Raw genomic sequence first — 27,168 nt, forward strand, 5'->3', positions numbered from 1 at the left:
GGAGTTACCAGTGACCAGTGCAAACATGTATTTATTCCTGATTGTAGTAATTGTTTTAGAGTGCTAGTAGTGTTTGAAGGTCACTTTTAAAAAAAATAGCCGTTTTATGAAGCTCATGTGAACTGTGTTACAATTACACTCGATTCATTTCGCATAACAATGTAATGCTGTAAGTGACAAGTATGGCTTCACAATAAAATAAAGAGAACGAGACTGAACGCCAGGTTGTCTCACCTGCCATGACGTAGCCTAATGTATGCAAAGGCTTGTGGAAAGCACTGGGAGATTGGAGTCGAAGAGGAAGTTGGGATAGCACAATAATATCACCACAGTCGCCGCCCTGACGTTCACCAGACCGAAAGAAGATTTTGAAAAGTTTTTTTTTTCAAACGTTTGCTCCCGCAAAATTGCGACTTTTCCATAGCAGGTACATTTGCATGCATGCGTTAATGTTATTTCGACTTAAGTATCAACCAGATACACAGATTTCCACTTCGGCGGATCTTTCTGCTATGTGCTGTCGGCTGTGCGTGCTTGTTAAAATGCAGTGACACTCACACATTCCTTCACGTAGCATGTTTTCTTCAACTTAATGAAACGATTGTGTTGCTCGTGTGTGACTACATGTGTATGCAGAGTAAGACCGATCCGGAACATAGTTGTGTCGCAGTTATGTAGTACTATTCAACTAGCCACCTAGCTAACCTTCTGTGTTTCGTGCGCGAAGTTGTCAAAGTTGTAGGCGAAAGCAAATTAATAGGCCTACGGATGGGCACCCTAGTTTAACGACTTCCCAGTTAATACAGTTCTGTGTTGAATTGCTGCTTGATGTTTGTGATTGGTTTGCAAGATCGTATGGTGATATTTGATGTTTTGTGTTTTCCGTCCTGCGTTGACACCTTGACACCCGTTTAATGTCACTAGCTAATATATAAATATAAATATCCGAAATATTCACGTTGAAATGCAATGCATCATGATGAAAAGTTTTTTTTCTGTATTTATTTGTATTTAATGTAGACTTGCAACATTTTATTCACTTAGTCTACCCATGGAAAGCACTTTGAGCTTTCTCTGTAAAATAAAAGGCCTTATTATTATTATTGTTATTAGAGAACAGTTCATTGCATTAGTACAGGTTGGAGGGTTCAGTCCTGTGAAAGTTTCTGAGAAAAAATATTTCAGTTTATTTTTGTGTTATTCAATCAGTAAATGAATGCCTTGTAGCAATGTTACTATGTTGATAAACAGTGAAACAAGCTTTTTGCGCTGTATGACTGACTGCCTGTGTGTGTGTGTGTGTGTGTGCAGAACAATGGTACACTGGTAACCTTGGACTGATGGTGGTGAAGATCTGAATTTGGGGGACGAGAGCACTGTTTCGCATGTCTAAGATGCAGTCAGACACCTCCGTGGGTGACCATGCGCCCCTGCTACCGGACGGGTGCTTTTCCACGGCTCTCCAGCTGGACTGCCACTCAGAACCCGGGGAGGAGAATTATGGCAAATCGCCGAGGCCGGTTCAGAGGGTGGAGCTCTCCATGGCCCTGCCCCTTTCATTGAAGGAACCAAGGGAAATGGTGCTCAGCACCCAAAGCCAGGCGGCCCTGAAACTGGGCACCCAGCAGCTGATCCCCAGGAACCTGGCGGTGGCCACCCGGACCAAGACGCGCCACCACACCACCGTGGGCATCATGCCCGTGCCCCGGTTGCCCGAGGTGCCCCAGGTGGAGGGCGCTCCGCCCGTGCGTTCGGAGGTGTCCTGGGAGGACTACGACAGCGACGGCGAGGGCGTCTCCATCCGCAGGAACCGGCGAAATAAGTCCTACCGAGCCGCCGTCACGAGCCTGGACAGCAGGCCGCTGCCCGCCAGCAAAGCCAAGACCTCGCTCGGCGTGCTGAGTGAGGAGGCCTCGCCCACCGCCGAGTCAGCGGCCAGCTCCCGGCCAGCAGTCACCCCTCACGAGGCCCGCCTGGGACCTGGCAAGGCAAGTCCCTGCTCTCGCCCCTGCTGTCACGCTTGTGCATTACAATGTTTGTCTGTTTTTTGTTTGTTTGTGGGAATCATTCTACCTGACAGTTCAATGTCTGGATTCTGTGTGTGGAGAGGGCACTTGGATGCCATTGCCCTGCTATCTGTGTTATTCCCTAGTCTGCACGAATGACCGGCTTCCCAGTTATCACAAAATGTTCTCACAAATGTTAATGGAATGTTTTGTCAGTGTTTAAACATTGCCTCTACATGGCAGCAACATTGTGAAAACGTTTTATGTCAGCTGGGTTTGTGCTTATCAGGTATCCAGCAGGAGAAAGGAAGAGAGACATTTAGTCCGAGAGTCTTTGGAAAATCAATGCAGGAAATATCGTAAAAGAAGCTATTAGCCTATATATTTGGCACATACTCAAGTGCAACCCTTACACAATAAATACCTTGCTGAACTGCATGAAGCACAAAGACTGCCCCATTTTTCACAATTTGTAAAAAAAGAAAAGAAAAAAAAGAGCATGAGTGAGTTTGGCATATTCTGCAAAAGCACTGATTCTGGATGCAGTGACATCGCCTCCAGCCCACACAATTTCCTCACTGTCCCCACTGCATCTGGCAGTCCCTTGGTACTGTAATGCATAGTTGGCCACAATGTTCTTCAGGGAGAGAGGGTTTCTTTTGGCAGGATATTCAGCATCTTAAACTCTTGTGATTTATCTGGTCAGACACCTGCTTTTGGCCCGTGCCAGATTTATAATATCAGAGCTCTCCAGTCTCATCCATCAGGCTCTGGGATTTCCAGATCTTCAGAGCTTTGTGGTACGTGCAGTGCTGTGGTGCATTGGCTGCACAGCTCAGGTAGAGGAATGCAGAGTGGAAAAAAGCAGGGTCTGACTACATGGGTTATGGAGGTCACAGCTGTTAGTCTGCACTCTCCAGAGTTAGTGTTTGTGGCAACCATAGCACCTGCAATTTAGCCTACAAATTGGGAGAATGAAATGCAGGGTTAAAAGCAATTTAAGAACAGAAAAAGTAAGTGTTAATGCCTCGGTAAGTATGCTGCCCTGGGGTGACGGTTTAGTATAATGGTTAGTGAAGTCGGTTTGTAATGCAAAAGTGCTGGGTTCAGTTCCTACCTGGGGTGTGGCCATTTTAGCCGTGGGCAAGGTAATTGACTTAAATTGCTTCAGTAACATAACCAGTTGCATAAATCGATTGTATGTGAATAAATGAAAGTTGCTGTTGCTTTATGTAAGAGTTTGCTGAATGAAACAACACAATGAAAATGTCAGTGTTAGCTGATGATGTTGTGAATATGATGTGAACCGTGCACTCGGTCCGTAACCTTGCTGTGAATTTGAGGGCTGTAGGGTAGCAGTATGCTAATGTCTCTGGAGCTTCCCTCCCTCTGTCATTGGCTCAGGCTCATACTGTGCTGATGGTGTTGGGGGGAGATGGATCTTTGAAACCATTGATGAATGAGTTTCAGTGGTTTAATGGTAGGAAAAAGGAAAGGGGGGGAGAGAAGGTATGTATTGGGTGTTTTTTCTTACCTTTGGGGCGTTCCTCGCATTCCACACTGACAATGATGCGCTGCTGTTATCTCTCTCTTTCAGAGAACTCTGGGAAGGAAGAAGAACCAGAAAGGCAGAGGATCTTTTAAAGATGGTACGGTTTATGTCCCTGTTTGGTGCTGTCCTTACAGCTGTGATATATATATATATATATATATATATATATATATATATACTCCTCTGTGTACCTTTACATATAAATCAGAACTTCTGTTAAAAGTGTATGTTAACCTTTAGACCTGCTGCCATGAGTTTAGAACTTTTTAACAGTTCTATCTGAAAATTATTTTGACTGTTGTGACAAAATATATGAACTTGTGGGCCATTCATGGGATGTATAAAACTGAGACCTCGTTCAATTAATTTAATAATAAGCTATAAAAATATCTTCATTAATAAAAAAACAGTACAGGGGCAAATTATTACTTTTATTCATTAATATGTGAGTTCATCAGTGTGCTGTAATTAACTTAAAAGTGGCCACTGACTGACAGGTTCCTGCTAGAGTGATTTGGGCAGCGGAAAGTGTGCAGGCTTCTGATGTCACGTCCTGTTTCATTAAAAGAGAAGGTGTCAGATGCAGCAGATGGGTGCCAGTTCTCCGTACTGACGAGTGTAGGGAGAGGGGGATAGAGAGGGGGAGACGGGCAGACAGAGAGAAGGAGAACAACACCCTTATCAGGCTCATGGAAGAGGCCTCCCTGTCGGAATGTGGGGGTCTCTCTCTGGAGGAACGTCCCGTGGAGTGGGGACAGAGTGCAGGGGTGGGGGGGCGGCGGCCCCCGCCAGGAACGCCGAGCCCGGTGCTCACGGAGGCCCTCTCCCCAGACCCCCGGCTGTACCAGGAGATCCGGGAGCGAGGCCTGCGCTCCGGCGGCCAGGACACGGACGAGGAGCTGCTGGAGGAGCCCGCCGAGGCCGAGCGCTCCGAGCGGGACATCGTCGTCAAGAACTACCGGCCCACGCAGGTCACCTGGAGCCAGCTGCCGCAGGTCAGAGGGGGCGGGACCCTGGACTGGGGTCGATCGGGATGTGTGGGGGTGCTGGGCCGTATTTGGGGGCTGGGACTTACCTGAGTCAAGCACATTTCTCCCTTATTAAATGCAGAGCACGCTCAGGCATGCTGTGTTGAAAAAGATGGCCGCATGATCATTCTCTGGGTGAAAGGACTGCTTACACTGTGCGGAAATAAATAAATGAATGAATGAATGAATGAATTAAGTAATTAATTGAAACTTTATTGACCTGAAACATTTGTTTTGTGCATGACCCTGAGCGAATACATGGAGTTATAAAACAAATAACAAGACTAACAATTCAGCATTCAACATTTAGTATGAAAATATAAAGGATGCAGCCTGTAGCTTGCAATAATAATAATAAGGAATACATAATTTATACAAGGATGAGGTTTAGAATAATGAACAGTTCATCATTCAAAATCGTTCTTGATTAGTCTGAGTCGGGGCTCAGTATAAATGACTCCCCTCACTTTTAAAGGAAGCGTTCGCAGTGAGCGCGAAGTGTGTGTTTACCACTGTTCATCTGCAGTGGATGAGTTCCAGAGAGAATCTGCATGAATAGTGAGTTGAGGGGGGCGATAGCGTAGCACGTTCAGCTGAAGCAGTGAAGTGCTCCACGTATTGAATCCTCACCTGACCCTCGGGTGCAATTCCAGTACAGCGCAGAAGGTGGACTGCAGTGAAAAATCAGTAGTGCTGTCTGCACACACTTCAAATGACATCCAAAGTTGTTCTTGCTCTTCCAAATTTAAAGAGGGCTTTTCAGTGATGGGATAGGTACACAGTTATGATCAGAATTTCCAGATTGGTTGAGATAAAATAAAAATGGGGAACAACAATTGTTTAAAAAATAACCCATGGAAACACTCAGTGGTGTACCAGAAGCTTGAGGTACGTGTGACTCATAGTAACAGAAATAGATGCGCAAACAGCTACAAGGTAGATTCCTGTAAAATTGGGTTATTAATGCATTTCATTGCCTGCATGCAGTGTGTGAAAAGAGAGATTATAGTGCATTACCTCTGGCCATTTTAGAGCTTTATCTTGCCTCAGACTGATGAGGTAGTGCAGGTAGAAGCTTGCCTCAGAATGTAAAAGATAGAGGAGACTGGCTTTGACAGTATTTGTTTTTGCCTTATTTTAAACCAGTAAAAGCCTAAACCTCCTGAGGTCACAACCCACATTAGCCAAAGCATTTACTGTGACCCAATCATTATTAGAATAACATAAATATGTTCAGTTATGCAATTAAATACTTGTCAAAACTGTCAAGTAAATTTCAAGACTGTTGCATCTATAGTGTAACTAGTTTGGTGTGTTTAATTTGACTGGTTCAGATATCAGTGTAAAACACAGAATAGCCAGTTAGTCCTGTTTTGTGTCTTGTGACTGACCTCCCATGACCCACAATAAGGGAACCGCTGGTCTAAAACCTTACTGCTGTGGACGCTGTCTTTCAGGTGCAGGAAATGGGCATTCTTGAGAGCATCTCAGCCGAGGAAAGAAAGCGCCAGGAGGTCAGTTTGTGTCGGGCTGTGAGATGCTTTGTGTGAGCTGCTGTCCCTCAGCCTGCGTGGTCTAGTGCAGGCGCGTACTGGCGAACCTCTGAATGTTTGGGTTTGGGATTCTCTTTGAATCGGCCACCAGGAGAGACTGACAGACCTTTCTGAGAACTGCTGCCTCGGGTCATTTAGCCATTTTGCCGGAGCACAATCTCGCTGCTCTGTAAACAGGCCCCACCCTGTTTAAGCAGAACACAGCCCAACCCTGTCTGATTTACCTGTCTCTCTTTCAGTCATCAGAGCCGGGTAGCTGCTGACACTGTCAACACTAGTCACTAGTCCCAGGTCCCGCTCCTCCTTAGTGTGTTCATACATTAATGCTCACACATTAATGGCTCCTGCAGGTAACAGTCTGCACTGTGTCCATTTACCGTTTGTGACTCATTCGGTTGCCTCATATGCTGGGAGTTTCCTGCCCTGTTTCTGAGGTTCTTACGTGCAGTGCTGGAGCCTTTATCTGGAAAACAAAATGGAGAGCCTGCTGGCCTTTTCTCACAGGTGTCAAACTCCAGTCCTGGAGGTCCGCAGTGTCTGCTGGTTTTTGGGGTGTTCTCAGCACAAGTGTTTCATTTAAATCATTGATTGGCTAAGGAATCCACACACCTTGTTCTCAAGGCCTTATTTGGCAGCTGATTAAAGGAATACGCAAAAAAATCGCAGACACTACGACCCCCTTGGGATTCAGTTTGACACCCCTGCTTTATCTGTAAGTGAAATGAAGGCACTGGTGCCCTGATCTGTAAGTAAAATGGACCGTCTGGTGCCCTGATCTGTATGTAAAATGGAGTGGCTGGTGCCCTGATCTGTATGTAAAATGGAGTGGCTGGTGCCCTGATCTGTAATTGAAATGCATTGTCTGGTGCACCGTAGGCCATATTTGAGCTCATCACCTCCGAGTTCTCATATCAGCACAGCCTGGGCCTCCTGGTGCAGAAGTTCCAGGGCAGCGAGGAGCTGCGTCGCACCATGACCCCCATCGAGCACCACCACCTGTTCTCCAACATCGCTGACATCCAAGCCGTCAGTCAGAGGTATGGGGCCGAGAGTACCGGGGGTGGGCGTGAGGATAAGGCCGGTACATTCAGAGGTCGAGCTCAGCCTGTCGTGTACTCTGTTTCGATAAACGGTTGTGCTGAAACTACGTCAAGGTCATGCAAAGGAGACACAGGAAGTGTGATCACGCTTAAGGTCAAGATCGTGTTTTGGATGAGAGTTGAGGTTGATGTTCGCGCGCAGTAGTGAGGTAAGCTGGCTCTGGTTCCAGCGTAGTCCTCCGTCTTCACACTTCACTTTTCTGTCAGCCTTCCTTTTAGGGTCCAGGCCGTCATTTGAGTTTGTGGCCAGTATAAGGTGTGGTTGCTACGCTCTGCTGCCTGTTTGGAATGAAGGCTGTTAAACAGGTGTTCTGTGGTCACAGTCAACAGAAAGTAAACTGGTTAGTAAAAGCGAAAGTAATTTCTGTAGCAGAACACTTGGTGAATCAGACTTTGCCCCCTTCAGTGTCTTCTCACATTCCTGAAATGTTTAAAAATTCTTTAATTACTCCTGTCTGACTGATTCTGTTTCTAGTGGGCTCTGTATTGAGTGACTGATTTGTGTGTAGTGTTGGCAGCTTGTTTACTTACGGTCAAAGTCAGTTGTATAGCTTGGAGGTGATACTCCTTTTTCAGGGTAGTGGTTGTGGATGTAACAATGAAAGTAAAATTATTTGAGTGTAAAATATTAAATGTTACATAATGTTACATCAATTAGCAATCTCCTGAAGGTAATTAGCTGACTGCCTATCTATAAATTGTTAGACCCATTCTAGAACTTACAATGGGAATTAAACTTTCCCTGGGAGTTGGGAAAAATGTGCTTGTTTCAGCATGTCTGTCTAAACTGTGCTTTGAAGTGTAATTCAGGGAAAAGCCAAAATGGCATGCCTCTATGTGTCAGCTTGTATAAAATTGTTTTCATATTTTTTCTACATAGTTCCTAGGGAAAACCTCTGCTATTGAGGCACCTGTATTAGTTTTGCTTTATCAAACCCCTCAGTGTTCATAAATTGCTTATATATTGCTGTCAATTGGGACAGTGGGGGGAGAGTTGTGTTCACCCCACACACGCACCACGTCACCCTCTCGCTCACCCTAAAACCGATGTTCTCCAGGTTTTTCGAGGCCCTGGATAGCCGTCACCAAGACAACCCTTTGATCAAAGACATCAGTGACATCGTGCTGGAGCACTCGACCACACACTTTCAGCCCTACATCACCTACTGCTCGAACGAGACCTTCCAACAGAGGACCCTGCAGAAGCTGCTGTGAGTCTCATGGGCGGACACATTTTCACTCCTCAGTGATGGCTGAACATTAGCAGACCTGAACAACAGCCCCTGTCTCTTTGAAGATGGGCTCAGTGAAATTCCCACATTGCTGCCTTCAGGGCAAATGGAATGCTCTGAAATGCACAGAAATTCTGCAGAGGTACAGGCAGGCTCAACAAGTGATGATACATCATTCTGTAGTCCCGTTTTTAGTGCGAGATACCAGAACTGACATGTGATAAAATGGAAATGAATTGATTCAATATCTAATGATATTCTGAGCTATTGTTGACTGATGAACACAAGCTTAATTTACTATGAAAGCAGTTTTATTTTTGGCACAATGTTCGTGTATATGTAAGTCGAAATTTTAAGTCATTCCATTCTGGTTCAGTACGTGTGTATATATGTATATGTGTGTGTGTGTATGTGGGTGTTTGTGTGTGGATGTGTGCATGTGTGCATGTGTGTATATGTATGGGTGTGCGTGTGTGTTCCTGGGACAGTGCAGGCAACGCTGTGTTCAGGGAGGTTCTGAAGCGGATTGAGAACAGCACTGAGTGTGGAGGTCTGCCTGTCATCTCCTTCCTCATTCTGCCCATGCAGAGAGTGACCCGCTTGCCATTACTATTGGACGTGAGTGCACACACACACACACAAACTGTACATATACACACACATACACACATGCACACAGACACACATACACTGCTCACACACTGACTGAGCACACACTCGCTGCTCACACCACACACTGCTTGTACACTGACTGCACAAACTCTCTCCCTCTGATGCAGGCAATTTTTGTCATGTACATACTCCGCTCATAAAGCTAAAGCTCTTGACCTGCCAATCAATTCACTTCTACAACATTCGCTTCTGAATTTACTGTGGTACTCTGAAAAATGTGCCATTGCTGGTTTGTAGCATTTCCTAGATTAGTGGATTTAACACCTCATCCCAATGTAATAAGTAGTTTAGTGTTTTTTGATGCAGAGAAAAAAGCCTAAATAAAACCGGTTTAAGCTTTGAGTAGTTAATGTGACTTCATTCCATTTCAGTTGGACTTTTGAACAAAGGAAAAACTGCCACATAAGTTGGCTTCTAAATCTCTTTTTCAACAGACAATCAGCCAGAAGACAGACGAAGAGACTGATGAGTACATCAGTGCAGTGCAGGCTCTGAAAGCAATCAGTAAGGTAACGCACTCCATAGTGGAAATTAGATAAGGGAGAGCAAGGTTTCAAAATGGGGTGAGCTGCAATTAACTGAATCACTGAGCTGTTTGAACCAATCAATCACAGCAGTCATAAGAAAACACACTGATTGGTTCAAGACAATAGCTACATTTACATGCACACCAATACCTTGATTATTGAGAGTAATCAGTTCAAGGCAACATTCCAATTAACGGTTTTCAAAGTTCAGAATAACACAATTTCTCTAATGCCTTGGGTTACATGGATTCTTTTAATAACTGGTCTGAGGTCTGCGGATCTGATGTAATAGCCCCTCTTTTAGTTTGATTTAAGGCTTACTATGCAGTCACTGACATGTACATTACATTGTTTGGTCTGGACCACGAACCGGACATGTACAAATGATTAGAAAACTGCACCTTCCAGTCAATAAAGTCTGACAACCCTAGCTTGTTAGCTTGAGGTAATGTTCCTTGCAGGTCCAACAGAAAACAAGCTTACTTGGTTATTTTATTATATTTTCAAAGTAAAAATGCTTTTAAGCACTGTTGAGTATAGCAGAAATTCTCCAAATGTAGCTCCCATTGTTTTTCGTCTGCGATCTAATAGTGTAAAGCATGTGAAACTTCACTGACTATGTGGAAACTAACAATGCCTACAGTGTGCAGACCAAGAATTTTTATTTAAAATTTCTGGAATTCTGTAACACAACTTTGAGAGCATGAAAATTCGTTCTCATAAATGTCAGTCTTTCCCTGGTCCAATCTGTGTTCTCTCAGCTGGTGAAGAAGTGTGACGACGGAGCGAGAACCATGGAGAGGACGGAGCAGATGTACACCATCCAGAAACAGATGGATTTCGGCAAGATCAAGGTACCTGCCCTGCTTCAGGGGAACGAGCCTTGCCAAGTTAGGCTCTGAAAGCCATGTGATTTGGTGTCCTTTGGCTGTGTTTGACTGTGATGAGTGTTACACTGCGTGATAAGTGTTATGCTATGCTTTATACTATGTTATGGGTATGTTATCCTATGTGTTATACTATGTGATGAGTTTACTGTCCTATACAGATTGGTGAGTGACTGTGAGGAATGTGTTATCCTGTCCTGTGTTATCCTACGTTATCCTATATATATATATATATATATATATATATATATATATATATATATATATATATGCCCTATGTTATCCTATGATTTATGCTGAACTATTGTGATTAGTGTCATTCTATGTGATGAGTGTTATACTATGTGGTCATTGTGGAGGGTTAAGTGGTGGTGCCCTCCTTTTCCCCAGCCTTTCCCGCTCGTGTCGTCCTCCCGCTGGCTTCAGAAACGAGGGGACCTGGCTGTCTGCACCGAAGAGCTTGGCATCTTCTGGAAGGCCTTTGGCCAAAAGAGCTACTACCTGTTCCTGTTTAATGATGTGCTCATCGTCACCAGGAGGAAGAGGTGGGGTCCCACTTTTGCAAGTATAGTGGATTCGCTCTGAACACACTCCTTTTTTTTCTTTTTCTCCCCAAACTAGAATCTCTAAGCTGTTATACATAGACATTTTACATATAAATGGATATCAGCCTTTTGATTTTAAAACAAAGATAAATATGAAGAATTCAGTAACTACCCTCAGGAAACATCCTCACTCAGCACTTTCAGTTAAGGCTAAAATATTCAAACCTATTACCATGTTGCCTTCAACATTAAAATGCAACACCATTTCACTGAAGGCAAAATGGTGAAATATTCCTGAATGTGGTAACTGAATTATTTAAAGTACCAAAAGTGAGTAGAATCTGTCCATCCAGGTAGTTTTGCTGAAATGTGTCAAGTTTTCTAGATATAGCTGCAGCTCAGCCCGTTAAAATGGACTTCAAAGGTCCATCTTCAAGTGGGTAATAGCTCCAGAAATGTACGTTAGAAGAATTCAAGAGCAAATGTAATATTTTCATCTGCAAATATAATCCCGTGGTTATTCAGGAACGTCCACAGAGCTTCATTTGTGCACGGTTTCATCTAAACTTCCATATGTAGTTTCATCTAAAACTACTTCTACTATTTTATTTCTGTTCAGGTGGATGCAAAATCATCTTTATTTAATAAACATCATCAAATTGATGTCTCGAAATGTGTTGCAAGATATTTATGGTGAAAAAACTATTTTAAAAAGAAATTACTTAAGATTGGTGCACATAACACTCTCAATTTGAGACATCAATGTCTGAAAATGTATAGTAAGATATTTATGGTGAAAAAACTATTTTACTGGAAAGTAGGAAAATACATAAGACTATAGTCTTATGTCCAAATTGTTGAAAAAATTGAGAAAATATAAATATGAATTTTTTATATTCAGACGGATGCAAACTCAGCTGTATTTAATATCTGCGGTCAAATCAATGTCTGAAAATGTATCGTAAGGTATTTATGGTGAAAAACCTTTTTTACTGGAAAGTAGCAAAATACATAAGACTATAGTCTTATGTCCAAATTATTGAAAGAATTGAGAAATTATAAATATGAATTTTTTATATTCAGACGGATGCAAAATCATCTGTGTTTAGTATCTGTGGTCAAATCAATGTCTGAAAATGTATAGTAAGATATTTATGGTGAAAAAACTATTTTACTGGAAAGTAACAAAATACATAAGACTATAGTCTTATGTCCAAATTGTGGAAAAAAGTGTGAAATTATGAATTTGTGTTTTTATTGGTCTGCTAGATGTGAAATCACGTTTGTTTAACAACTGTGACCAAATCAATGTCTGAAAATGTATAGTAAGACATTTATGGTGAAAAAACGATTTTACTGGAAAGTAGCCAAATACATAAGGCTATAGTCTTATGTCCAAATTATTGAAAGAATTGAGAAATTATAAAAATGAATTTTTTATATTCAGACGGATGCAAAATCATCTGTGTTTAGTATCTGTGGTCAAATCAATGTCTGAAAATGTATAGTAAGATATTTATGGTGAAAAAACTATTTTACTGGAAAGTAGGAAAATACATAAGACTATAGTCTTATGTCCAAATTGTTGAAAAAATTGAGAAAATATAAATATGAATTTTTTATATTCAGACGGATGCAAACTCAGCTGTGTTTAGTATCTGTGGTCAAATCAATGTCTGAAAATGTATCGTAAGGTATTTATGGTGAAAAACCTTTTTTACTGGAAAGTAACAAAATACATAAGACTATAGTCTTATGTCCAAATTAGTTGAAAAATTGAGAAATTATAAAATGAATTTTTTATATTCAGACGGATGCAAACTCAGCTGTTTTAGTATCTGTGGTCAAATCAATGTCTGAAAATGTATAGTAAGGTATTTATGGTGAAAAAACTTTTTTACTGGAAAGTAGAAAATACATAAGACTATAGTCTTATGTCCAAATTATGAAAAATGTGAAATTAAATTTGATTGTTTATTGGTCATGCTGGGTGCAAATCACGTGTGTTTATACCTGGCCAAATCAATGTCTGAAAATGTATGTAAGGTATTTATGGTGAAAAAACTATTTTACTGGAAAACTAAAAATACATAAGGCTATAGTCTTATGTCCAAATTATTGAAAGAATTGAGAAATTATAAATATGAATTTTTTATATTCAGACGGATGCAAAATCATCTGTGTTTAGTATCTGTGGTCAAATCAATGTCTGAAAATGTATAGTAAGATATTTATGGTGAAAAAACTATTTTACTGGAAAGTAACAAAATACATAAGACTATAGTCTTATGTCCAAATTGTGGAAAAAAGTGTGAAATTATGAATTTGTGTTTTTATTGGTCTGCTAGATGTGAAATCACGTTTGTTTAACAACTGTGACCAAATCAATGTCTGAAAATGTATAGTGAGTTATTTATGGTGAAAAAACGATTTTACTGGAAAGTAGGAAAATACATAAGGCTATAGTCTTATGTCCAAATTATTGAAAGAATTGAGAAATTATAAATATGAATTTTTTATATTCAGACGGATGCAAAATCATCTGTATTTAATATCTGTGGTCAAATCAATGTCTGAAAATGTATCATAAGTTATTTATGGTGAAAAAACTATTTTACTGGAAAGTAGGAAAATACATAAGACTATAGTCTTATGTCCAAATTGTGAAAAATGGAAATTATAATTGTGTTTTTATTCAGGCGCGATGCTAAATCACTGTGTTTAATCTGTGTCAAATCAATGTCTGAAAATGTATAGTGAGGTATTTATGGTGAAAAAACGATTTTACTGGAAAGTAGCCAAATACATAAGACTATAGTCTTATGTCCAAATTATTGAAAGAATTGAGAAATTATAAATATGAATTTTTTATATTCAGACGGATGCAAAATCATCTGTGTTTAGTATCTGTGGTCAAATCAATGTCTGAAAATGTGTAGAAGGATATTTATAGTGAAAAAACAATTTTACTGGAAAGTAACAAAATACATAAGACTATAGTCTTATGTCCAAATTGTGGAAAAAAGTGTGAAATTATGAATATGAATTTTTTATATGGTCGCGAGATGAAATCACTGTGTTTAGTATCTGTGGTCAAATCAATGTCTGAAAATGTATCGTAAGGTATTTATGGTGAAAAACCTTTTTTACTGGAAAGTAGCAAAATACATAAGACTATAGTCTTATGTCCAAATTATTGAAAGAATTGAGAAATTATAAATATGAATTTTTTATATTCAGACGGATGCAAAATCATCTGTGTTTAGTATCTGTGGTCAAATCAATGTCTGAAAATGTATAGTAAGATATTTATGGTGAAAAAACTATTTTACTGGAAAGTAGGAAAATACATAAGACTATAGTCTTATGTCCAAATTATTGAAAGAATTGAGAAATTATAAATATTAATTTTTTATATTCAGACGGATGCAAAATCATCTGTGTTTAGTATCTGTGGTCAAATCAATGTCTGAAAATGTGTAGAAGGATATTTATAGTGAAAAAACAATTTTACTGGAAAGTAGGAAAATACATAAGACTATAGTCTTATGTCCAAATTGTGGAAAAAAGTGTGAAATTATGAATTTGTGTTTTTATTGGTCTGCTAGATGTGAAATCACGTTTGTTTAACAACTGTGACCAAATCAATGTCTGAAAATGTATAGTGAGGTATTTATGGTGAAAAAACGATTTTACTGGAAAGTAGCCAAATACATAAGGCTATAGTCTTATGTCCACATTATTGAAAGAATTGAGAAATTATAAATATGAATTTTTTATATTCAGACGGATGCAAAATCATCTGTATTTAATATCTGTGGTCAAATCAATGTCTGAAAATGTGTGGATATTTGTGGTGAAAAAACAATTTTAAAATGCATGGTGTTATTTATGGGAAAAAAAACTATAGTTCCACCCATTTTGTCCCAGTCATGCTCCGAAAAAGGCATGCCCGTGGCTGAACAGACCTCTGTTGTGTCTGGGAAGTAGTTGGGAACTTCTTAGGCGCCCCCAGCTGGAAAGTAGAGATCCTTCTGATATTTGGGGCCTCAGCCATTTTATTAATGGAAACACTGTGAATAAATATATGAGGTGGGAGCATGCCTAAAACCCAGAGCCTAGCTCTCACCAAATGCTAAACCACTGCTAATTCTGAAGGCTTCTTGTCCTTTTACATTTTGAACAGTCTCACTCATTAATAATCATAGATGGTCCAGATTTCAATCCCAATTTACACATTTCTCTAATCACCATTCATTTACCAAGGTTTCTTATTCAGATACAAAGATCAGGGGTTGTAAAGGGGAACAAGAGCTCAGTTATGGCAAAATCTCTGTTTCAATCTGCCACTGGTATTCCTCCACACGGAATTAGTTTGGCTTAATGATTACCATCTTTTATATCAGCTTGAGGGTGTACCTGTACTCTCCTAAAACTGCAGCAACAACAGGAGATTTGAGACATGAATTTGGCTCAAGTGAATACAAGCCTTGTGTGCCAAATGTTGTAGGCACACCGGCCCCAATCAATAATATACAGTACACCAAACACACTCCTGTTTACATATCAATAGGGGACTGGTCTTTCTCCAAAGGTTATTCTGAGTTATCAATGATATATTTTTAAATATATGTGTGTGTATGCATGTATGTGTATATATATATATATATATATATATACATATACACACACAGACACACATGTAAGTGTTCACCTAAAGGTTTGTACATTGTGCCTGTGTTGTGTGAAATGCGCTTCTCACTGTGCGCTAACTCTTGTGTGTGTCTGCAGTGAGGATAGTTACGTGGTGATGGACTACGCCACCCTGGAGAATGTGGAGGTGGAGCTGCTACACTCAAACGGACAGCTATCCCCGCCTATCAAACAGAGTGGCTCCTCCCCATTCACCATGAAGCTTCTGATGAAGAGGAAGAGTGACGGGCGTGCCGAGCAGATCGTCCTGGCCGCCGAGTCTCCGTCAGTATCTTCCTCTCCTGTCCGCTGTACTGCTTTAACTGTCATGTACTGTTCTTCTGCATGGTCCTTTGGGCTACCTCATGACTTTCTCAACAGACAGCAACCAATGTAACCAAGTAGTTTAACATGATATTTTACACATTTAATGTGTGTATTTAATGTGTATTTCAATTCTGTGTTTAGTGGAAATGATCATTAACAATTGTTGTGCACAACCCTAATGTCACCCAGGCTTGAACGGGCTCGCTGGGTGACGGCACTGAGGAAACGAAAGCAAGCGGAGAGCACCAGCAGTAAGGAAGGTGGGCTTCTGCTCAAATATCATTCCTGCATTTTCCCATAATGAGAACACTTCCGCTTTCCAATGATGTAATGTTCATTCATTGCAATGAGCAAAAACATTGGTAACATCTTCTAAATTTGATTCTGCATTTTACAGATACCATAGCATATGCACGGTGAATGTAGTGTACGTTTGTGTGCATTCATGGGCAGTTATACCAGGTGCAGCCAACATGAGGTCATGAAAAATGGCTTGGAAAGACTGCGACATGTACAAACCTTTTCTAGACATGCAGAATGTTGTACAGTGAAGCTGTGTGTGTTTTTTTTTTAGACCTGCCACAGTGCGAGGTGACCAAAGCCTACATCCCCAAGAGTCCAGACGAGCTGGGGCTACAGCAGGCTGAGGTGGTCATTGTCCTTCAGAAAGAGGAGGGTGAGCAATAAAATGCAGTTGTAGAAACTATCTGTACAGGATGGATTTTTACTAATATCTCAAACTGTTGGGACTGTTGACCCAGCAGCAGGTACTGATGGTGTCCAGCCCTCCACTCTGAGTTATTCTAAAGAAAAACGGCACCCCTCTGCTTTAAAATCTCCACACTTTGGCTTATGGAAAGCAGACTGTCAGTTCAGCACATTTCTGTCATGTTTGGCCAAATGTAGTAAAGGAAATGCATTTTGCGGAACTTTAAGACTCCGGGTTCAGATTCAGAAGTCAAATGAGAAGTGCACTGACCCCGCCCGCGCGCCGGGCTGCGTTTCAGGCTGGTGCTACGGGGAGCGGATGCGAGACGGAGAGACGGGCTGGTTCCCTGCGGGCTGCGCCACGGAGATCACCAACCGCACGGCCGTCCAGCGCAACGTGCGCCGCATGGAGCGGATCCGCAAGGAAACCGACGTGTGAGCCGCCCCGCCAGGAGGGGGGGCCGGCGAGGCTGCGGGACCAAGTGGTCCACCCACGTGTTGTTCAGAAACCTGCTTTACCTCCCTCGCCATTTAAAGACGTTCACAAGGAAAGGAGTGAGCCCGTTCTAATGCATACTAGTATAATTAGGAAAATTTGAGCTGAATTTCCTGTGCAACATGCCATTTGTAAATTATTTTTTAATGACCCAGTAAAACTGCATCCATGGCCGCTCACTGCCTTCTGATTAAAGTTAGCGTTCATTAGATATAAAGCCCTACCCTGAAATATGACCAAGAAGCAAATATTCCCATAGTATGGTGTACTAGGTTTTGACTTTTACAGTACAGCTCATAATTCCTACAAGAGAGCTAGAGCAGGGCCAAATAAAGTCTTGTTTTGATGGATGTACGCAAGTGTTTCAATTTTATTTATTAAGTATAGGTCTAAATCTTTTGGCTTAGCAAACACTACAAATGCAATGTTGTGATTGTACAAGGTCTTCTGAAAGAAATGGCCCAATTTTTTTATAGAATATTTGTAATGCCCTAAGTTACCAGAACTCCAGAACATATTCTAGCCATTTCAAATATTGAAATTAACTAATATTCTGCATAACAGCTCTTAGCAGACATATACAAGAGCCAAGTTAGAAGCAGTAACAAATCATTTTGCCTACGTCACCACTTGGACACAGGCCATACAGCAGAAAAACCTATTTAAGATGAAAGGATTTTGGAGTTAAATGTAGTGCCTAGCATACCTCAGCCGCAGACTCTCCTGGAAGCGTGTACATTAGCATTTACCCTCTCTTGTGCCCCATGTCCTATTGGTGCTGTGCATAAACAATCTACCGTTTTAATGGTATGTTAATGGATCTCACAAGCACTTTGTGGCAAGTGACCTACAGACCATTATGAAGAACTACACAAAATCTCAAAAATTCATTGATTGTTTATGCAGGTAGGACAAGGCTAGGAATGCACTGGGAGCCCTCTAGTGGTCAACTTTATGAAGTCCCCATACAGAGTTAACGTGGCCCAATCACATGTGCCCACACAAGAACAGCCATTTTAAGCACCAGTGGCCTAAGAAACACAATGAGTGACGCACACTTAATTAAAAAAATGAAACTACTCGGTACAGTTCTTTTGACTTTTATTTGCGCTTGCCTTTTAAAATTCATGTTGTATACATAAAAAGTTTCATTTAAAAATGTCAAATTGACCAGATATCAAATTACTTTTCTTTTAAAAACCTTTTGGTGTAAAAACTTAAGACCGATTTAGAAAAAACGTCTGCGGTTTCAAAAGAAAAAAAAACTCATTTCTTAGCTGTCACATAAAAAGAATGGAAAAAGAAAAGAGCTGCATAGATTCTGCAGGCAATCGGTGGTAATCTGGTCAAACGCATGTTGCAAGCTTTCAAGATCGTCAAGTCAAATCTGTTCCTTATTGCTCAGATCTTCAGATGTTTCTTCATGTTGACATACCTGAAAGACAAAAGACAATGGCAGGTCAAGTATCTAAACTGGAGTTGTACAAAAAAAAAAAAAACACTATCATCCATGACACAGCTAGTTTCATCCTTACTGCAGCAGTCAGTGAATTTTACAGAATGATGACATTAGCTAAAGCCAAAACGACAGACAACACAGTAGCAGGAGGGCTTTTGCCAGGCTTCCAGTTTGCTTTATCAAATCCATTGCATTACCTCTTTTTGTTACCGCGTTGTGAAAAGTGCAGACTGTAAGCGGGGTTGACATGATGCCAGCGTCAACTGGGCTGTATACCAAGACTGATTCTGCCCACTTTACCCAATTCCCTCCCCGACCGCACCCCCATCCCCATGTCCGCACAGCCAACAACTACAGAGCAAAGCAAAGGGAATGCATCAGTAACACGGCCCTAGGTGCACTCACACTAATGGCCGGCAAAAAGGAAAACTGCAATAGCCAACACATGCTTGTTGCTCTCAAATCTTTTGCTTTTTAATCATGGTCTTGTGAAAATGAAGTGGCCACATACAGCACATTTCCCCCAGTGAGCTGATATAGATCGGTTTGATTTCACGTTACAGTAGTGACCAACACTTTGGGAGAGCTACAGAGAGCTATGTTCTGCTAAAATAGTGTATAGACAATCCAAATGGTCTGTAATGAATAGTAACTGTGCTGGTGCTGATTGAGAGTAGAGCATAGCATCAGGTAGAGGGTTTCAGTCAGGGTTACCCACTACTCTACATGAAAGAGATTCCTTTGGCTGGTCTGATGCCTGCAGTCTGCCTGCACCAGCTGTGTGTGAAGAGCAGCCCTGCTGACGCGCTGGCTTCACAGCCAAGCTGGAGAGCTGCAGTGTGAGGATGGAGACGCTGGCAGGGCATGCTGGAGGACGCGTGTGCTAACCTGGCCTACGCAGATTGATATTTTGTGAACTGTGGCAAGTAAGAGTGGCCTACATATCTGAGCGGGCCTTCCGAAGGGGAGAAAATGGCGGAAACGGGACGGGCTGGCCGCGTGAGAGTCACGCGGATGTAAAATGGCTGCCGCGCGCGCCCCACGTACCCGGCGATGGTACGGATGGTAAGCCGGTCGTTACTCGGCCTCGGGAGCGGGAGCGGGCGTTTTCTCGGCTGGCGTCTCGGCTGCCTTGCTCTCTTTGCCGTCCTGGGGCTTGGCGGTCTGTGGGCGTCTGCGTCGGTAATTGAAGTTGCGGCGGTACCGCCTCTGGCGGGGCTCCTGGTTCTGGCTGCCCTCGCCCTGGTTCTCCTTGTCCTCCTCGCCGTCCCGAACTGGCCTGGGACGCGGGGGACCTCTGATGGGACAGGGGAGGAATGACATGTTAGCCTCGAGCTGCACTCTTACAAGTTAGCCCTTTACCACCTTTATTAAAACCAAATGCCAGCCTGGCACTAAAACAATGCCAAACTGGCACAAAGCCTAATCAAATTATCAAATGAAACTGTCTGGCAATTTCTTGCCCTTCAATTCTCATAAAGGAATTAACCGTTTGTAAAATGCATCAAACATTAAAGGCATACTATGCAAACTTTTTTAAAGCTTTGCAGTGGTTCATCGCTTTTCATCCCTTTGGCAAACTTCAGCTGATGCGACTGAGGAAAAGCAATTCCAAGGTTAACTCGTCCTTGAACAAGCCCAGTCGAATTGTCTTTTTGCTCCACCAACCTCAAGCTCTGTAGCCACACACACCCCTCTCAAACACATTTTAGAATAACAAATACAGGTAAAGTTTCACAAATTCGGCGAAAGTGTGTAAAGGCAGAATTTCAATGTAAAAATCCTGCATAGTATGCCTTTTACATCCAAATAAGGAAATGCACCAAGTAGTCATTAAAATGGTTAGAAAGAAGAAGAAAAAAAGATGCCTACAGAAGGCATCTTCCCACTTAATTGCAGATCAAGATGAGAGGAGAGCTTGATGGAAGTGTGTCGGAAGAGTTCCTACACACATTAAGAAAGCAGTTGCAATTCAATGTAGGGCTGCAAAAATGATATGGGAAATGACAACATATTGTTTGAATTTTCAAGCAGTGGCACAATAGCACTGAATTCAAATACTGCAAGACGGTAGTCCAAAATAACACTTCTACATTCAAGCTTTTGTTGGCCCAGTTAGTCCGTTTTGCTAATTCTAAGTCAAACCCACAGTGTTAAGTATCAGTTAACTGGGGAGTCCTTAGCTGATCCTCCTCCAATAGTGTCATTGTTGCAGCCTCTGGTCAGTGAACACAACACGCAAACCTTGGCCTGAACCTTGGTCTGAAGCCTCTATAGTAATTTTGCCTCATTGGTTTGTTGGCCTGGTCTGGACCGCCTTGGTTCTCCTCTCCCTCACCGCCCTGAAACACAGCAACAAAATGAGACTCATTAAATGCATTCACAAATCCATCAATAACATCCATCATTTAAAAACACAAAGCTGTCTGCATCACATCTTTTTTTCTTAAAAAAGGAATTAAAAAAAAAAAAAGTATATTCCAAAAAACACACATGCAGACACGCGTAAGTTTTGCAATACGAAGATCTGTTGATATTGCCATCTGGGGCTGAGGAGCGTACACGTCAGATCAGAAAAAGGAAGGGCGGACCAGGTCAGGTTACCTCAGTCATCTCTCCGCGCGGGGCGTTGGTGTACGGGGGCCGGCGGCCGTAGCGCCTGCGGACGAAGTAGGGGGGGTAGCGGCGACGCCCCGGGAAGGACGGCCGGTGCTGCTGCGGCTGCATCTCTTCCTCGGGGGCGCTCTCCACCCCCTCCCTCTTCTCACGACCCTCGCCCTCCCCGTCACTCTGGTAGTTCTCCTGGTAGTCCCGGGGCGGGCCTCTGCGACGGGGGTACCGCCTGTAGCGGTTGCGGTCTGCTGCGTATTTGCTTCCCTGTACTGGGACCCCGCCAGGGCCGGTGACATTGGCTGCCTCTGCACCCTGCCAAGGAAGGGGGGGTGGAATTTAAATATAATGCTCAAATGACCATTTTGCAGCCCTGGAAAACAGTGCCTGTGTCTTAGGCAGAAATCAACCAACCACCTTCCTAGTTAGCTGATATTAATATATATATATTTTTTTTAATTAGGCAACTAATAGCTGACCACCACAACTGTTCACTGGCTCAAATGCCACTGCCAGTGACACTAGCTGCATTGTATCGACAGAAACTCAGATTCCAGTTTCACACGAATACCACTTGGATATCACTCCTGCCAAAGAATTCATTCGACACTGTGCTCAATTTTTGCCAAAAGAAGGCTTGATTAAAAGGATGCGTTTTGGCAAACTGTGTCGAGGACATGATTGAAAAGGAGAGAAAAGTTGCGTTCTTCGCCAACTGCACTTTAATGGAGACAGAGCCAATACTTCCGCATTAGCTGAAGTTGCCCTGCAGTTACCGCCCTATCAGGTCCTACCAGTATTGCTCAAATAACTGCCAGAAGGCTGAAACAATATATGGCACAGGTGCAGTCACTGTAGTTTCATTAGATAACAACACACTGGAACAGGTTTATATTAATGACAGCTCAACAACATATGCCATGAAACATATGCCTTGGCCATTTGGCAAAATGATCTACAACTTCCTATGCAGAAAGGTCAGATAAGGTCCCAGTGTAGACTATCAACTAAGGACTTATATTATAGCCCTATTCTCATATTACAAACTAAAACTGAGTAATGAGTAAAGCATGAACAAGGCCTCAAGATTGCAAAATGGATAATGTTTAACAAAGATTATGGGATATTTACAAGCTAGTCTAACATGATTTTTCCACATTGTAAACTAATGTACACAAACTTTCCCACACCAGTCAGAAAATTTAAGGCACATGGCAAGTTTTACAACTTCATTTTACATATCTTGATGATGCTATATGCATTAACTCAAGATCTGCAATTACCTTTTCACCTTCAACCACGTCAAACTCCACTGTCTCTCCATCTCCAACACTGCGGAGGTATTTCCTGGGGTTGTTTTTCTTTATGGCAGTCTTAAGATAAAGGAAAATGAAGTCATCTTTTGCATTTAATTTTTTTAAATTTACATCCATGAACATTATGAAACCACAAACACTGAGAAATTACATTTACATACCTGATGTACAAAGACGTCTTCTTTTGTGTCATTCCTGAAAGAAATGTAAATAAATTATATTCTTTTTTTATACACTAAACAGAAAAAAGGAAGCAAGAAGTCAGTAACTGATATATCAGCTACACAGCTGAATAAGCATATAAAAGGATGTCTTAACAGCACTGGACTATACTCCTTAGCCCAAGTGTCATATTGGTGTACTTAACAGCACATTTCACTTACCTGTTGATGAAACCATAGCCATTCCTTACGTTGAACCATTTAACTGTTCCCAAGACCTTTGTTGCTAAAAGAAAGGGAAAAAAAGACACAACAGAAATAAGAATTAAGTTGAGTACATGGGTATGTGGTTCAATGCGAGGGATATGGTGGTTTCATTTCATGGCATTTCAGTTGGTTTTCTTGTATACTGAGCTAATAAAAAGATCAGCATGTCACAGTGTCAACTCGTATCTAGTCTGAACAGTGAAATAGCTTTGTACAAGAGTTGCACATTCATTCAGAATAACAATCAGTTACACCTAATATACGTGCTTAACACAGACATGCTTATAAAAGTTCCCAGATATAGGTATAGCCAACAAGCAGCGCTGATGCTAAACCGGTGTATTTTTATACATTAAACTACAAAATAATATTTAGTGCCATAGTAGGCGCAAAAGGATGATTACTTCAAGCAGCATAAGTTTGAGCAGGACATATTTGCTCAAGATTTCAGTGTTAATCAAGTGATCAGCAGTATAATCGGGTGCATTTTCAGTCTTTAACGGCAGACAGGCTTGCATGGGCCTGAGGCCCAATGGACTGAAGATACTCTTTCTGCACCACGGAGTATGACCGAATCTGCATTTGATTCAGGCCACAAACGGGGAGAAGGGAGATGAGGAGAGGTGTGATGTGTGTACTTGGGCTGATCACACAAGAGTAGCTGCATTCTGAATCAGCTGGAGAGGCCCAACTGCACATGCAGAGAGACCAGGGAGGAGATTCACACAAGGGCTGGTTTTACAGGCGTTCAATCTACGACTCTGCGCAATGCTCAAAACGGGGAGGTGATGTAGCGGTTGGCAAACTAACTCAGTTTTGGAAAGGTAACGCAAGGTTTTTGTGAGGTAAACTCAACATGTCTGCTTCAGCGTGACATAGAAAATCACCTGTAGTGGTTAATTTACAAATATGGACACATTATAACTAGTGGTACCAATTTAATTAAGCTCCCAAAGCTTCCCAAGTGTATGAATCTGTAACAACTTACCTGGAGTCAAACTACAACTAACAGCTTGACATACTGTTACAAGAATGTTTTAACTGAAAACAGCCCTAAGCCTCATTCCTAAGGAAACGTTTGAATACAAGTCTGTGTAACAAGTAAGCAGTGGCTAAACGTCCTCTAAAAAGGAATAAGCAACAAAATGGCTAGTGTGTGAAATAGCTAGGTATTCCTGTTGTTTAAGACTGCATCCATTTTGAGGGCTAACAAAAGCTTCTGCAACACAACTATAAGGTCCATATATAAGAGATATTGCATTAGCAACTTACTCCGGGGCTATAGCGAGGAAGCAGCCGTGTCGCATTACCGACATGCAGGTAAAAACGTGGCTGTGTTACAGAAGTCTTAAGCTTGCTGGCCAATGCACTCAGTGCTAAACAAAACATGACTAGTTATAGCAGCTAACAAGCTTACCCACCTAGCTAGTTAACATCGGCCGATGGGTTACGTTTTTAGAACAAGAAGCTAGCGACGATTAACCGAAGCAAATCGAGGAAGTGACTGAAATGTTACACGTGGTCCACTAATAGTGGTAAAACTGGATCAACAGAACGTCACCGTAAAAATTGGACGACGAGGCGGCATAGTAATGATAGCCAACTAAGGCGTAATAGCTTAAGTTACTTCAAATTGCCTGTCGATTTTAACATTATAAACTGCGGCTAATGATGCAAGTTAACAATCTTAATTGTGACAGACTACCTACTGCAAGCGCTGTAATACACTTGACTACGTAGCCAATGTTAGCAAGCTAGCAACTTAGCCCAATCGTTTAGACATGTGGCTGGAAACCAGCCAGTAGTACGAAGCTAATCTAGCTAACGTTAGCTAGCCAACTCGTTGGGGTAATCACCAGAACCTAGCTATTTGACGCAAAACAATACGGCGATTCAAAGGATTACTTAAACTAAGATGAATACACCATTAGGTTGTAGTGAATTTCTTCAGATAAATTTTCGGATGATCATTTTTCTGTTCGATTTTTTTTTTTAAACCGCGTTCTCTACACAAAAGAAATCCCTCCCGTGTCCACATAGCCACGGCGGACATTTTGGATTCCTACCTCGGCCAAGTTTCCAACTAGCTTGCTTGACTCGGCTAGCCTCTATAACGTTAGCAAGACTAACACTTGGAGGGCAAATACCCCAGGTTAAACTTCGAAGTTATACTGCCAAGTGCCCACGTAAAGTATTCATGCGATAAGTCATACGGTCAGTCATTCCCTGCGATATCTGTACTAAATCAACACGTCGGATTATTGTAACGTTAGATTCGTAACGGTATATTTACAAACTACCATATTTCAAACAAAGGGATGCGACAGCTAACATTAGCGAACAAGACAGTGTCGCTACATCGTAAATCAGCTAAGGTTACTGTAGTTCGTTAATCGTCTTCTGAGAGAACAAAGCCAACTGGTCTGTTAGCCAGATCTATCGATAATAGCGTTAAGTTGGTCGATTCGTTAGGTTGCAAACCAGAGGGGATGTAAGGCGTGCTGGCCATCCTGACCGGCTGACATATTGTAACTAGCCAGCGGTGAAGTAGGGTCATGATCAAGGCCAAGATCCTTCACAGGCGGGTAACGGGAACATTGTCATCCCTTAAGAACACCATGTGCTAATCCGCAAACCCCTTACGACAGTAGTTTCCCTCTCGTACAAAACGTGATCCAAAAGGCTGGGTCTTTATTGAACCCACTCCGCGGCAAACAAACGCTCTGATCGCATTTTCCAAATTAATACAACCGGCTCGGTAGCAGAACGTGCACTTCGTGACCAGTTAACGTTAGGGTTTAACTACCAGTTATCACCAAGGAGACTGAACTATTTCAGCGGATCGGGGGACTTACGGACATTGATGTCTGGCTAATGTTAACCTATTTGAGCAAATTTCCTCACATTTTCAAAGTAAATAAGGTAAACATGACAGGCCCAGAGATGTTAGTGAATGAACAGCTAGCCAACGTTTGCAGTTAGCTTAACGAGGACTCGCATCGGTTAGCAACTTTGCTAGTACTACCTTGCTACGGTTAGCGATTTAGCTTGTTGAGCTACATCCAGATACAAATTCGACTGTTCGCAAGCTAGCCGCATTGTTAACTTGGTTTTAGATTTAGGGTACGATAAGAAAGCTAAAATAACTAACGACAATCGGCTAACTAACAACTCACCGATGACCTTCTTATCCCCCGCGGTAGCTTCGGCTGCCGGGCTGGATGGACTTTCCGCTTCGGCTTCAGGCTGCGGCGACTGTGGTTGCGTCTCGGCTTCAGTGCTCATGGTGGTTTCTGGTTGGTACCTTAGACTTGTGCCGGCGGTGGCTTTCTAGTGTGTTTTCCCGGTGCTAGATGGTAACCTGGGCCGGCGGTGGTGGGGGCTGCTGCCTTCGGGCTCTTTCCTTTCTCCGCTCCCGTTGCCGATCGAACTGGACGGAATGAGAGCCGAAACCAGCCAATATTCTTAGACGATCGCCCTCCCATTCTGAGTTGTAATTGGTCAAAGTCCCTGTCCGTCAACACATTTGGCCAGAGTTCTTTATTTCTATTGGCCAAAATAAATGTCGGTTGCATAAAAATATGGCTTCTTCGACAATGATTGGTACAATACCCAGAAGGCTACAATGCCTACCAGGAGGAAATAATTCGTGTTTATTAGCTAGCTAGCTAAAAAATACAATGCGCATGCACAGTCAGTCCTGTACATCCTGTACAATCGAGATGTATTGTACGTGTTATGCGCGAAAGCTGTCTGTTAATGGACGATTAGAAAATAGTCATTTTAACTAAGCTCTTATTGTAACTTTGCTTGATGGGTAATTAGTGCTCACTATAACTGGTGTTATAGTTATTGGATACACAATGCTAATATGGCTAATTGTATGTTTTCATTATATATCGAGTGGTATCGTTTCCTTTGGCTATTTTTCTTCGATAAACTAAAGCTGTGTACTGGGCTACGTTGTATCAGTTGTTTCATTTGTTGATGTGAAGTATGGCCTTAGCTTAGAATCTCATTCATAATTTGT

At 41.9% G+C, this 27,168-nt stretch overlaps 2 protein-coding genes across 5 annotated transcripts; one reads left to right on the forward strand and one right to left on the reverse strand.

Annotated features, from left to right (window-relative positions):
• On the forward strand, positions 1 to 18,632 carry arhgef16 (Rho guanine nucleotide exchange factor (GEF) 16). Of its 2 annotated transcripts, none has more exons than XM_064297843.1 (15): positions 1 to 427; positions 1,312 to 1,988; positions 3,604 to 3,655; positions 4,390 to 4,553; positions 6,044 to 6,100; positions 7,016 to 7,176; positions 8,298 to 8,450; positions 8,960 to 9,089; positions 9,578 to 9,652; positions 10,432 to 10,524; positions 10,948 to 11,102; positions 15,894 to 16,079; positions 16,311 to 16,381; positions 16,696 to 16,797; positions 17,129 to 18,632. In XM_064297843.1, the coding sequence occupies exons 2-15, from the start codon at positions 1,386 to 1,388 to the stop codon at positions 17,266 to 17,268; spliced, it is 2,142 nt and encodes a 713-aa protein (XP_064153913.1). In that variant the 5' UTR covers positions 1 to 427; positions 1,312 to 1,385; the 3' UTR covers positions 17,269 to 18,632. The 2 variants fall into 2 exon arrangements, with proteins under 2 accessions (XP_064153913.1, XP_064153914.1); XM_064297844.1 differs by lacking the exon at positions 1 to 427 and adding an exon at positions 613 to 637.
• On the reverse strand, positions 18,410 to 26,590 carry ybx1 (Y box binding protein 1). Of its 3 annotated transcripts, none has more exons than XM_064297847.1 (8): positions 26,315 to 26,590; positions 23,094 to 23,157; positions 22,872 to 22,905; positions 22,678 to 22,767; positions 21,389 to 21,709; positions 21,071 to 21,126; positions 19,832 to 20,081; positions 18,410 to 18,760 (listed from the first exon to the last, which is right to left on the reverse strand). In XM_064297847.1, exons 1-7 carry the CDS (start codon positions 26,421 to 26,423, stop codon positions 19,862 to 19,864), a joined length of 894 nt encoding a protein of 297 aa, XP_064153917.1. In that variant the 5' UTR covers positions 26,424 to 26,590; the 3' UTR covers positions 18,410 to 18,760; positions 19,832 to 19,861. The 3 variants fall into 3 exon arrangements, with proteins under 3 accessions (XP_064153917.1, XP_064153916.1, XP_064153915.1); XM_064297846.1 differs by having other exon boundaries at positions 21,041 to 21,126; XM_064297845.1 differs by having other exon boundaries at positions 21,029 to 21,126.
• Between the last annotated feature and the right edge of the window lie 578 nt (positions 26,591 to 27,168).

The sequence above is a fragment of the Anguilla rostrata genome, chromosome 11, assembly GCF_018555375.3.
Source record: "Anguilla rostrata isolate EN2019 chromosome 11, ASM1855537v3, whole genome shotgun sequence".
NCBI classification, from domain to species: Eukaryota; Metazoa; Chordata; class Actinopteri; order Anguilliformes; family Anguillidae; genus Anguilla; species Anguilla rostrata.